The 11839-nt window shown below is 52.8% G+C and overlaps 1 protein-coding gene across 1 annotated transcript in view; it reads left to right on the top strand.

The window, feature by feature from the left end:
* Positions 1-242: 242 nt before the first annotated feature.
* TRABD2B (TraB domain containing 2B) overlaps positions 243-11839 on the top strand; it is a 213533-nt gene continuing 201936 nt past the window's right edge. The window contains exons 1-2 of the mRNA XM_065894353.1: positions 243-344; positions 2356-2916. Coding sequence (XP_065750425.1) covers positions 243-344; positions 2356-2916 — 663 coding nt within the window. The remainder of the gene's footprint in view (positions 345-2355; positions 2917-11839) is intronic.

Genomic DNA, 11839 nt, shown 5'->3' with positions numbered 1-11839 from the left:
GCTGCGCGTCCCGGCCAAAGGGCCCCGCCCCAGAGGATCCCCCTCTTGCAACAGACGGAGCCCCGCCCCAGAGGGACCCCCAGGTCCGGCAGGGACATCCAGCCACGCCCCAGAGGGCTCCCGGCATCCCGTGTCTGGAGCCCCGCGCTCCAGAGGAACCTCCGTGCCCAGCCGGGGGCCTGCCCGCCCAGCTGAGGGGCGCCGCCCAGAAGGGTCCCCCGCGCCCCGCGGGCCCCGGCAGGATGCACGCCGCCCTGGCGGGGCCGTTGCTCGCCGCCCTCCTCGCCACCGCCCGCGCCCGCCCGCAGCCCCCGGACGCAGGACAGTGCCGGCCGCCCGGATCGGTGAGCGAGCGCCCGCCCGGCCACTCTCCCGGCCGGCCACTCCAGCCCTGCGGGGACGATGGTTTGGGGGGGGGGGTCCTACCTTCCGCACCCACCTCGGCCCACCCTCTCCACCTCCGCCCGCCGGGCGCAGCCTCGGGCGCCCTTCCCTGGCTTCTGCCACCGGGGCTCCAGCTCCGCCCGGGGAGGCGAGTTGGGGCGCTCCTTCTCCAGCTCCTTCTCCAAACGCTGACGCTCTTGGGCTCTCCTCGACTTTCGGTCCTGCTTGGACCTTTCCTCTCTGTGCCCTCTTTGACTCCCCTCTTTCTTACTTTTAGCCTGTCCTTACCCTCTGGTTCCTCTCTTCTCATTTCTGACTGTTTCTACCATTCCTTGCCCTTCTCTTCTCTGCCCCTTCCTCTCATTCTTACACGCTCAGACCCCCCTGCAGGCTTCCCTCTGCCTCCTGGTCCCCACCCTTGACCTAAGGCAAACTTTCTCCCTCTCTAGCCCAGGCCCCAGCACCCACTCTCCCAAGTGCCCCGATTTCACAAAAAGGAGGAAGATTCCAGAGGAGAGGAAAGAAAGTGCCAGGATATGCTGGCCTAATATTTCCTTGGGGGTTGAGTAATTACTAGTTCTCCTCATTTTTCTTCCAAACTCAGGAATCCCTTGATTGCCCTCAGTCTCTCTCCCTCAAAGTGTAAATTAACGCATGGAAAATAACTCTGAATTGGAGGCCAGGGACCAGGAAAAGTTTGTGTAGGGTCCTCACTGGCTGCGCTCTTAGTTGACCTTGGGCAAGGTGCACCTCCAGTGTCGTGACTTGTTCAGAAACAGGGAGCTCCGCGACAGGCAGGGTGCTCAGAACTAGTCTCTCTCCAGTATGCTGGGATTTACAGTTTTTGGTTGTCAGTAAAGTAAGGTACTGTTCCCTTTGCCCACCCTGACAGATACTTCTCATTTGTGCTAGAATCAAGCAGAAGAATTTTATGAGTTGACCGAAAGCTTGCAGACGGTGGGATGGCAGTGGACAGTCCAGGGGGTATTCTGGATAGAAAATGCCTGAGAGAAATGATAGTCCCTTTCTCATGCCCCTTAACCCCTGGACCTAAACTGGATCTGGAGAAATGACCCATGTCCTCCTGCCCCTCCTTCACCTCTACACAGACACACAATCCCTCTTCAGAGCTTAGGTGATGGCAGAGAATTGGACTTGGAGACCAGGTACACCTTTGGAGGGGAGGAGCCCAGAAAGCATGTACATTTCTTGGGACCAATTCTGTGAAATCTTTCCCTCCCAAATCAGGGCCTTGAGACTTTATTTAGCCTGCAGGTTTTAAAGCACTTTCTCATCTGTGGTTTCAGCTGGTGGAGCAGAGTAGCTGACACCCCAGACCTGCCCTCCAAAAAGAAAATTGTATCCGCCCTGCTGAATGGGAAGTAGCTGTTTAAATAGGTGTGCTATTTTTAATAGGTGTTCTGCTTTCAAAGTGCTCTTGGCATGTATCTTCTAATGGTTGGATTTAAAAGTTATATGACTTCCTCCTTTCTTGCCAGAGCAGGACTCTTGGTCCCCCTCTTTCCACCCTCCCCATGAAACACCACCGGTGAAGGTTTGGCTTGGCCAAGCACGAATATTCTCAGGTGGTGTGGCGGTCCTTGGCACTCACAGTGAGAGCCAGTCATAATGAGAGCTTCCTTCACTGCCTCCTCCCTCTGTGCCTGGCACTGTTCTTCCGGCTTATTTACATAGATTGTGTCTTTTCGTTCTCCCAACAATCCCTGGGGTGGCTGCTTTCAGCTCCCATTTTACAGATGGGGAAACTGAGTCTGTGGGAAGTGAAACAGTGTGCTTAAGATCATACAGCTAAGATATGGGTCTCCCAGCTTCCGAAGCCCTTGCTTCTTCCCATGGCCCCATGTAGCTCTCTGCCTTCCATCCCCAGCTCCACCTGCCCCCTCTGTTCTAACCTTGGCTTAATTCTGCTGCCTTCAGCCTCACTGCCTTCCTTTACCTGTCCCCCTGCAGCAGAGGGACCTGAACTCCTTCCTGTGGACTATTCGGCGCGACCCGCCAGCCTACCTGTTTGGCACCATCCACGTCCCCTACACCCGCGTCTGGGACTTCATCCCGGACAACTCCAAGGCGGCCTTCCAGGCCAGCGCCCGCGTCTACTTTGAGCTGGACTTGACAGACCCCTACACCATCTCGGCGCTGGCCAGCTGCCAGCTGCTGCCGCACGGGGAGAACCTGCAGGACGTGCTGCCCCGTGAGCTCTACTGGCGCCTGAAGCGCCACCTGGACTACGTGAAGCTGATGATGCCGTCGTGGATGACGCCCGCGCAGCGGGGCAAGGGGCTGTACGCCGACTATCTGTTCAACGCCATCGCGGGCAACTGGGAGCGCAAGAGGCCGGTGTGGGTGATGCTCATGGTGAACTCGCTCACGGAGACCGACGTGCGCTCCCGGGGCGTGCCTGTGCTTGACCTCTACCTGGCCCAGCGGGCCGAGAAGATGAAGAAGAGCACCGGGGCCGTGGAGCGCGTGGAGGAGCAGTGTCATCCGCTCAATGGGCTCAACTTCTCCCAGGTAAGCGCGCAGCGCCCGCCCCAGAGCCCGGCAGCCCCCATGCGCCTTGGTCCTCTTCTCTGATGGTGTTCCCTCGGCAGGCAGAACCCTGCCCTCCCCCGAAAGGGAGAGGGTCTTTGGGGCTGTGGAGCAGCTCTTGAGCTGCCTTTGTGGTGAGGGCAGCTCTGGCATGTGCTGGAATTGGGGGTAAGAGTTTGTGTGTTTTCTTCTATCTCAGTGTGCTACCTGTTGGGGATATGCACTCCCCACCTGCTGTGCTCGCCCGAGCAGAAAGAATTTCCCTCGGAGCATCACAGTGATGAAAAACAAAAAGAAAGAGTTTCCAGTTTGGGCCTGACTTTCCCTGAGACCCTGGGGTCTCGAGAGCAGGAGGCTGTCTCGAGGCTGTTGTATGGGTGCATCCAGGCAGCTGTGTGTATGTACGGAGGACGAATAGAGGGAGACGGGCTTCTTGGGGTGGGGTTGGGGGCGGGGGGCAGGAGAAGTGCGATGGGCCTGGTCTCTAGCGACCCTGGCTTGCTGTTAAGCACTGCCAGATTTCCCGGGGCCTCTGCAAAGCTCCAGGTGACCCTCGGACTGCCTCCCCTAGGCTGGGAGAAAGTCAGCAAGGATAGTTTTGGGGTTAATAATTTCAGAGAAATGTGTTCACTTCAAGGTTGACAGTTCTGATTCCTGAACCTCAGGTGTAGGGGCAGGGAGAAGGGCGGAGCTTAGGAGGTTTAAAGTCTCTGGCTGCCAGAGACCTGATCCAGCAAAATGTCATGAAAAGCCCTGTCTCCGTGGTCAGAGGTCACTCACAACTCACTGGCCCCAAACTCAACTCTGAGGCCCAGGGAACAATGAGTTCACATCTGCGCCTTGAGAACGGGCTGTCAGTCCCTAAGTCAGGGCTGGTAGCTCCTGCAAGGAGGCCGGGCCCATGCCCCAAGCATGGTGTGGTCCCCAAGACATACTCCTCCCGTAAGGAGACAGCCCCATACATTGGCCAGACTAGAAACTCTACCACTGGAACCAGACCTGCTTGGCTGCCCCTGAGATGTTGCAAGCTCTTCACCAGGGAAACAGGGGCAGAAACTGATCCCCCTTCGGAGATCTCTGGCTTTTGTTTTTCCAGGGGAAATGCAATATTGTCCCCGGGGAGGTAAGAAGCCAGATTGATTTGCCGGCCAAATGAAAGGCGGGTTTGTCGCTTCTCCTGCTGGCTCTCCCATAATTGTGGAGCCCTTACCCAGAGGGCCCCGGTGGCAGGAATATTGGGGCAGTTAGTCACGCCCCGCAGGGTTCTGACTACGCCTGACTCCTTCTCTGCGGGGAAAAATCCTGTGCATTCTCTGGCCCAGCGCTGATTCCTCTGAACGTACCGGCTTTCTCCCTCTGAAGTGACTTTTCCCTTGCCAGCCTCGGGAGCTGATATTATCTGCGTTGGGCTCCCCAGCGCTCGCCGCCCACCTCATTTTGGAGGCAGGTTTGTAGGAGGCCTCTCTGTTCAGAGGCCTCACGTCTGGCCTTGATATCTTTTTTAGGCTGGGGAGGTGGGGGGATCCACCGTCACTCTCAACACCCTCTTTGTACCAACCACAGAGGAATCCGACCAGAGGCGAAGGGAGCACACAGACCCTCTGGTTAAACAGCCCCTGGCTTTAATCTATCTCTCTTAAAACAACAAAACTATCTTTCTTCGAGGTCTGGAAACACTGCTGTTCAACCAAAGGACGGCTTTGGTAGGTTGAAAACATTTGCAGGAAAGTGCGTGAGGTTATGTTTTAGGAAAAGTTCCTGAGAGCCATTCATCGGCCAGCGAGGAGCCCGCTGACAGTCTCCAAAGCCCACATTTGAAGATCAAACAGACTCAAACCTCTGGTTTCAAAAATGCACCCACCCATCACCAGCCCAGGCCCGCTCTTAAAATTGTTCTTGGGTCCAGCTCCTCGAGAGGGCTGTAGGAAGCAAGTCCTGAACAAAAGAAAACAGGACTCCTCTCGGTTCCCTAATCTACACACCCTTCACCACCTGCCAGAGTGCCTGACCCCGCCAATTTGTCCTGTTATCATTTTGGAGCGAGGTGATGAAATCTCTCCTCCATCCCCGTGGGCAGCCGTGGGCTAACTGTGAAGGGAGGGATTCCAGAGCCTGGGCAGTTGGGGTTGTTAGGGATCCCCAACCCCAAAGTCAGAAATGCAACAGCCTTCTCAGTAAAATTGTATGCACGCGTGCACAGTTTGATATGAACATCTGTGATGCATTATTGTACTGAAATATCTGTTAAGTGCATCAGATTTTTATTTTTTCTTTCCTCCCAGCATTACTGTTATTGCAAAATATTTGGGGAGGGGGGAGCAATGAGAGAGGAAGGACGGGAAAAAAGCCTTAAAAGAGAGCGCCTGTTTGTTAAGGCTGGAATTTTAGTGTGTGTTTTTTTTAAAAATAAATTTATTTATTTTTGGCTGCGTTGGGTCTTTGTTGCCGTGCGCGGGCTTCCTCTAGTTGCGGCGAGCGGGGGCTACTCTTCGTTGCGGAGCACGGGCTTCTCATTGCGGTGGCTTCTCTTGTCGCAGAGCGCGGGCTGTAGGCGCGCAGGCTTCAGTAGTTGTGGCACACGGGCTCAGTAGTTGCAGCTCGCGGGCTCTAGAGCGCAGGCTCAGTAGTTGTGGCGCACGGGGCTAGTTGCTCCGTGGCACGTGGGATCCTCCTGGACCAGGGCTCGAACCCGCGTATCCTGCACCGGCAGGCAGACTCTGTAACCACTGCGCCACCAGGGAAGCCCGATTTTAGTTTTAACTTTAGTATTTCTCAAAATTTTATATTTTCTTCTGGTCAGAAATACCACATTTTGCCTTGCTAAATGGAGAAAGAAAGCTACACGGGCTAGAGGAATGACTGAGAAAGTTTCTTCCATCATCGCACAGCTTGAAAGATCCAGCGTCTTGGCCATGGTCTCTGATTTTAATATAAACTGAGGGTACTAGACCCAACATCACCATGAGTTTGCTCTGTGTCCTTGAGCAAGTCACATCACCTCTCTGGACCTTGTTTTTCCCACCTGTGAAATGAGACATCAGGATTAGGTCATCATTCAAGCCACTCCAGCCCTGACATTCCATGGGACGATTATAATCAACTCCATGTGCCAGGCACCTTGCAGGAGGCTCCGCACGCTTTTTCATCTTGTTGGAGTCTCACAGCCCTGGAACTTTCTAAGGTGGGCACTCAGAAAGGCTGGATGACTTGCCCAAGGTCACGTGGCTAGTATGGAACAGAGCCGGTCTGCCTGACTCTAAAGGAAGGATGCACGCCTCCTGCTGCCCCATGCGCATTCTCTAGACTTCCTCCATGTAGGTAGTTCGTGTCCTGCAATTCTTCCTTCAGTCCTTTCTTCTGTTTTCTTCTTTCCTTTAGAGCTTAAAGGCTTAAAATTTTACTTCTTGGAGAATTTCTACTTCTAGAGAAATTATTTCCTTTGGCTATGTGGCTGGAGCAGGGATGGTAAAGGCAGGTCCTCTGAAGATTTCCGTGATGTGTTACAGAGAGCTCAGCATAGTGGGCTGAGAGATGGGAGACTAACTTCTAGGTTTCAGCCCCAGCTCTGGCTCTAAAACCAATGACTTGTATGTAACTCTGGTGTTCTTAACTAGCAAGCGAATTGGGCAGTAGTGACCAGCCTTTCACAACTGAGCTGGTTTTGTGAGGACGTGAGAAGCTGCTACCTGTGGGAGGTTGTCGAGAGGGTAAAATGACTACCTAGATGTAAGGCTCGTGCTTGGAAAGAGTCCGGGCGGCTTCAGGACAAGGAAAGGAGAAGGCTGCGTGGGAAGCGTCAGCTCTGCCCTGTTGGCACCTTTTGCCAGCAGCCCTGTCCACTGCCCATGCTTTGCTGAACAAAGTAAAGCTGGAGTAATAGGGGGTGGTGGCAGCCCCTGCCCTCGGGGGCCTGGGGATGCCTGAGCTTTGAGTCCAGATCTTGTGACAATCTTGGGACCTGCAGATTTCAGTCGGCCCTGCTGGCTGCCTCTGGGGACTGGTACCAGCTGCCACGAACACACTGGGCTGATTAGGAGACCTCCTTCTCCCTCTAGGGGGCCTCAGTCCCCCCCACTCAGTACAGTGGAGGCACTAGATGAGGAGACCTCTAAGTTATGTGGTTCTCTGAGGCAAAATAAGAAAACGGGACACTGCCATTCTGTACTTGGCTGGGATTTAGCTAACATGCCGATGCCATCCATCCAATGTGTGTAGAGCCTGAACATTTGGGCGTGGCTGCCAAGGGTGTCCGAAATGTTTGTAAAATTCTACAGCCCCCTCTCTAGGGAGGTGGAAACCCCAAAGTCATCATTTTTGGAGCTGTATCTCTGTACAGGGTGCTACATTAGACCTCGTAAGTACATCATCTCTAATCCTTACAGAGATACGACAAGGCAGAGTGTCATATCTCTCTTACAGACAATAAATGAAGGCTTAAAAAGGCTAAGTCATTCGGTTGTGATTATACAGCCAGGTGAGGCGGGCTCAGGATTCAAACTCAAGTGTCTGTTGCCAGAGGCCATGTTTTTCAAGATTCCGAGAGCTGACATAATTTTGCTTTTAAGAGTCAGATGGCATTATCTGGTGACGTGTGTGTGTGTGTGTGTGTGTGTGTGTGTGTGTGTGTGTGTATTGGAGTGGAGGGAGATCACCATATCTTTCTAAAAAATAAAATAAAATATTAAAAATGTATAGAAAGAGATCATTGAAAAGTGCTGAAACTGATTTTCTCCCCGGCTTAGAAATTGAATCTTATTCTAAACTAGGAGTTCCCAGAAGGCATGCCCAGCTTTCCAAGGGACCGTTGTGAAGACGGCACCCCTAACACAGGCTAGGCAGCACAGTTGAATAAAGGGTGTCCTTGGTTATAGTCAGAGGTCCTAGATCTATACCATATATCATTGGGTGCTCAATTAGTCTTTAGAGAGAGAATGAATGAATGAATGGTCAGAAACCGTGATATGACGACCCCTGCTTCCCTTCCTTCCTTCCTTCTTCCAGCACTATTGAATGAATGAATGAAGAAAGATGACACAAGCCACAGGGAAGAGCCTCCTCCTTGAACTTTAATGGGTCCACACCATCCTACAAGGACGCAAAATGTGGAAATCGTGAAGTGGGTAGTTGAATGCAAAGTAGGCTGTAGCCCTACCCCATCCCTACCTTGGCTGTGACTCTGAGCTTGTCCTGTCCCTCTCTGGGCCTAGGTTGCCCCTCTGTCCCACGATTTCCAGGCCCGACCCAGTTCTGCCTTCTGTGGTTTTCATCTTCGGTCCTTGTATCTTGGAGGCCCCGGGCCACCCTGAGATCTCGAGCCTGAGTTCTCCACCGTTGGGAGGGGCTGGCAGGCTTGTCTGTGGCAGGCTGCTGCCGATACCTACTCATCCGGAAGCCTGCTAGTTCCGGTGGGTGACCTGCTGCCTCTTGTTGCCAGCCTGCAGGGCAGACAGAGCCCCAGCCCATCATAGCACAGTCTGGTGGATAGCTGCCCAGCCTTGGAGCCTGCCCGCCATCAGGACCCCTCTCCCTCACTGGCTCCCTCACTCTTTCAGCCAGAGTGCCTTAGTGTCACCCAGGACAATGCTGGGAGCAGAGACTAGGAAACAGCCTAGACTTTTCCCCTGGAGAGTTCACTGCCAAGTCAGGGAGAGTGAGCATCAATAGTCCTTTCTTACAGCCGTGGAAACTGAGGCATGGAGCGCCTGTGCATTAGTCTCCCCTGTGTCCTGTCTCCGCATGTCACACGGAGAGCCTGTCCTTACTTTCTCTTGCTGTTATACATTTCCATCTTGCAGAACCCCCTCTCACTTCCCATCCTCCAAGAATGGCTATTGCTGGGTCCTACACCCCACCTGAGCCTCCATGGCAGCTACAGCAGCACCGACCTTTGGTCCCTCAAGTCCTCAGTACTCGTCCCTACTTCTGGCTTCCCATCAGATCTATGTGCCTTCCCTAGAGTGAAGGGGCCAGACACCTCCCCTAAGACCGTTGGGCACCCCTAAGGACGTCCGACCATGCTGAGCCCTCTTCTCCCCAGAAGACAGCCACAGAGCGAGAGCCCCTGGGTCAGTATTGGCTCCAAGCACAGGCTGGCCTAGTCTGCACGTGTAACTCCAGATCCTGGCCTGGGAGCAAGCTGCTTCTGGCCCCGCCTTCACGCTGCGCTTCTGGAAGCCTGCCACACCCACCGTGGCTCCCGCACCGAGCCCTGTGGTTAGGAGCTGTTCAGCAAATGTCTGTCACACGGTGTGGAAGTCACTTGGGGGACCCCTAGCACTGACCCCTAGGCACGTGTACTCAGACTCTTCGTGTGCCCGGAGAGCTGTTTGCAAAGAGCCCCTGCCAGCACAGCAGGCTCTGTCCTTTTTTTTTTTTTTTTCCCCTGACTTGCTTAACTCAGACTTTAGCATTTAATATATTATCCCAACATGGGGTGGGGGGCGGGGAACAAACTCAGGAGCAGACGCACAGGATGGCTTAGGTACCTCCATCAAAGGAGAGTGAGGCCATAAAGCCGGAGGTGACCACGATGTCATGAAATATTCTAGTCTCAGAATCAGAAGGTCACACAGCATGACGTCTTCCTGATTTACAGAATCTCCGAATCCTGAGCCGGGACTTGGAGGCTCAGGGAATCTAAGAATGGGGAAATCTTAGAACATTAGGCTCAGAGGCATTTTTGGACTCGAAGAATCTTCACATAGTGAAATCCTAGCTCCTTAGCTTTGAAGACATTTTTTCAGCTCATACACACAGACTTCTAAAATCTTAGAGTTGGAAGGGACCAGTTCTCAAGAATTCCGAGAAGTCCCATCCACAAACACAGTGATCTGCTTCCCGCAGCAACTCACCCACCAGCCGATCCCAGGCCAAAGAGAAAAGCCTGAGCGGCAAAGCACTTTGAGACGGAGATAAAAATGGGAGCGTGCCCGTGCCTTTGTTAATAGTTCCCATTTGGACATCTCTCAAAGCCGGGAAGAGGTCGCCTGGTAATACAGCTTTCCGAGGGAGGAAACTGAAGAATGGGACAAGCCTGCTGCCTGCCAGCCGGGCTGCCGCGTTCTCTCCCCCTCGAGTTTGCTTCTAAATATTATCCACTTCACTCCCTTTTATCTCCCATCACTGGCTCTCTGTCCGCCCACTTAATCCACAGGCAGCCGGTGGCCCAGCCTTCAGTTCTGCTCAGCGGCTGCCAAGCCGTCTGGCTGAGCAGCTCCTCCAGTATCCGCAGGCTTTCAAATGTGCGCAGAATATCCGCTGGAACACAAAACGTTGCCCCGAGCCTGGAAATGCTGTTGCTTGTGCTGGAACCTCTCCCTCTGCAGGAATTTCCTCCTTTCCTCTTCTACTCCTGATTCCTATGAGATATCCAAGGTTCAGCTCAATGCTGTACCTCCTCCAGGAAGTCTTCCCAGAATGCTCCTAAATCTTATCGGCTTGGGAAGACTTTGTGCAAGTCTTTCCTTGATGACCCAGCCACATCTATTCTTTCCCTCCGTGGAATTGTTTATGGCATTTTATAATATTCTTTCGGCACTTACATATTTTACATTCTATTATAATTATTACTGAGACAGTCTTTTCTTTCCTAATCAACCTGGCTTCAAAACGTAGCTCAAAATAGGGCTCACAATTGATTACAAAATGAGACTGGATGTGTTCCAGTTCTGAAGTTGGGGCCCTGTGGTGTATCCTGTGGTTGAGGTGTTGGCAGCTCTGGATGCGAACAGGGGGCCGCGTCGGCCTCTGTATTCACAGAAAGCCTCAGCCTGCCCACCTGAGACACGGAGACAGTTCAGTGCTGTCGCTGGTCCATTTGGTGAGGACTTTGTAACATCCACAGGTCACTGTTGGATTTCTCCCCTCCTTCCTGGAACACTTTGTTGTTTTCTCTTCCTCGTCTGTTCCTTGCAGACAAAGCCTTCTTTTTTTCTCCTCTTCTCTACCCAGAGTTTATGTGAGCTTCTCCAGGTTCACTCCATCCCCCACTTAATTTTCATTGAAAAATGTTTAATTTCATCCATTACCTGCTACTTTGCTTGGGGCTGCAGTGCTGCTGACCTGTTCTACTTCTCTCTCCCTTCCTCTCTCTGTCACACAATCCATGGTCAGGCCTCCAAGCATTTGCTTATGCTGTTCCCTCTACCTGAGAGCCCTCCCCAGTTTATATTGTCTGGCTATAAAGGTTCCTGAGGGCAGTCATTTGAAAAGCCTGGACTCTTCAAGCAAATGATCCTTGAAAGTCTGATCCAGACTTTCATCCATGGTCACCAGATTGGACTGTCCCCTCTGGGCTGATACCACCTGATCATACATAACTCAGCAGTTTGAGTTTAGGTGCAGTGATGTGACTGGTTTTGAGCATTGTGGGTTTTTTCCTTTTCTTTTCTGATTTTTTTGTTGAGGCTTAATTGACATCACATTATATCAGTTAGAGATTGAGAGAGAGCCAGCTCTGGTGATGGGCGCTAATCCTATCATGAGGACCCCACCTTTATGACCTCTTATAAACCTAATTCCCTTGTAAAGTTTCCAACTCCAAATACTATCATAATGGAGTTTGGGGCTTCAACATATGGATAGAGTGGCACAAACATTCAGTCCCTAACAGTGGGTGAGTTGTACCGGGGTCACTCTGAATGCTTGGCTACCCTTGAAAAGGTCGTCAGATTTGGCCCACACGAGTCAGGGCCCTGGGGCCATTTCTGGGTAATGGCCTAGGTCCTGTGCAGTCTCTCTTCAGTGGCACCTGCTGCTAGCCCGTGTTCCTCCCTGACTAGGCAAAGGTAGTTTCCCTGGGGGAACCTACAGGCTTTCAGATTGGTCCCTGACCACCATCCACCTCCCCCGTAGGCAGTGCATATATTCCCCGGCCCTGAGTGCTGAGACCCTTTTATATCATCTT

This window comes from Phocoena phocoena, chromosome 1, assembly GCF_963924675.1.
Source record: "Phocoena phocoena chromosome 1, mPhoPho1.1, whole genome shotgun sequence".
Lineage (NCBI taxonomy): Eukaryota > Metazoa > Chordata > Mammalia > Artiodactyla > Phocoenidae > Phocoena > Phocoena phocoena.
Note: the sequence above shows the minus strand (reverse complement) of the source record. Positions and strands in the feature narration are given on the sequence as shown.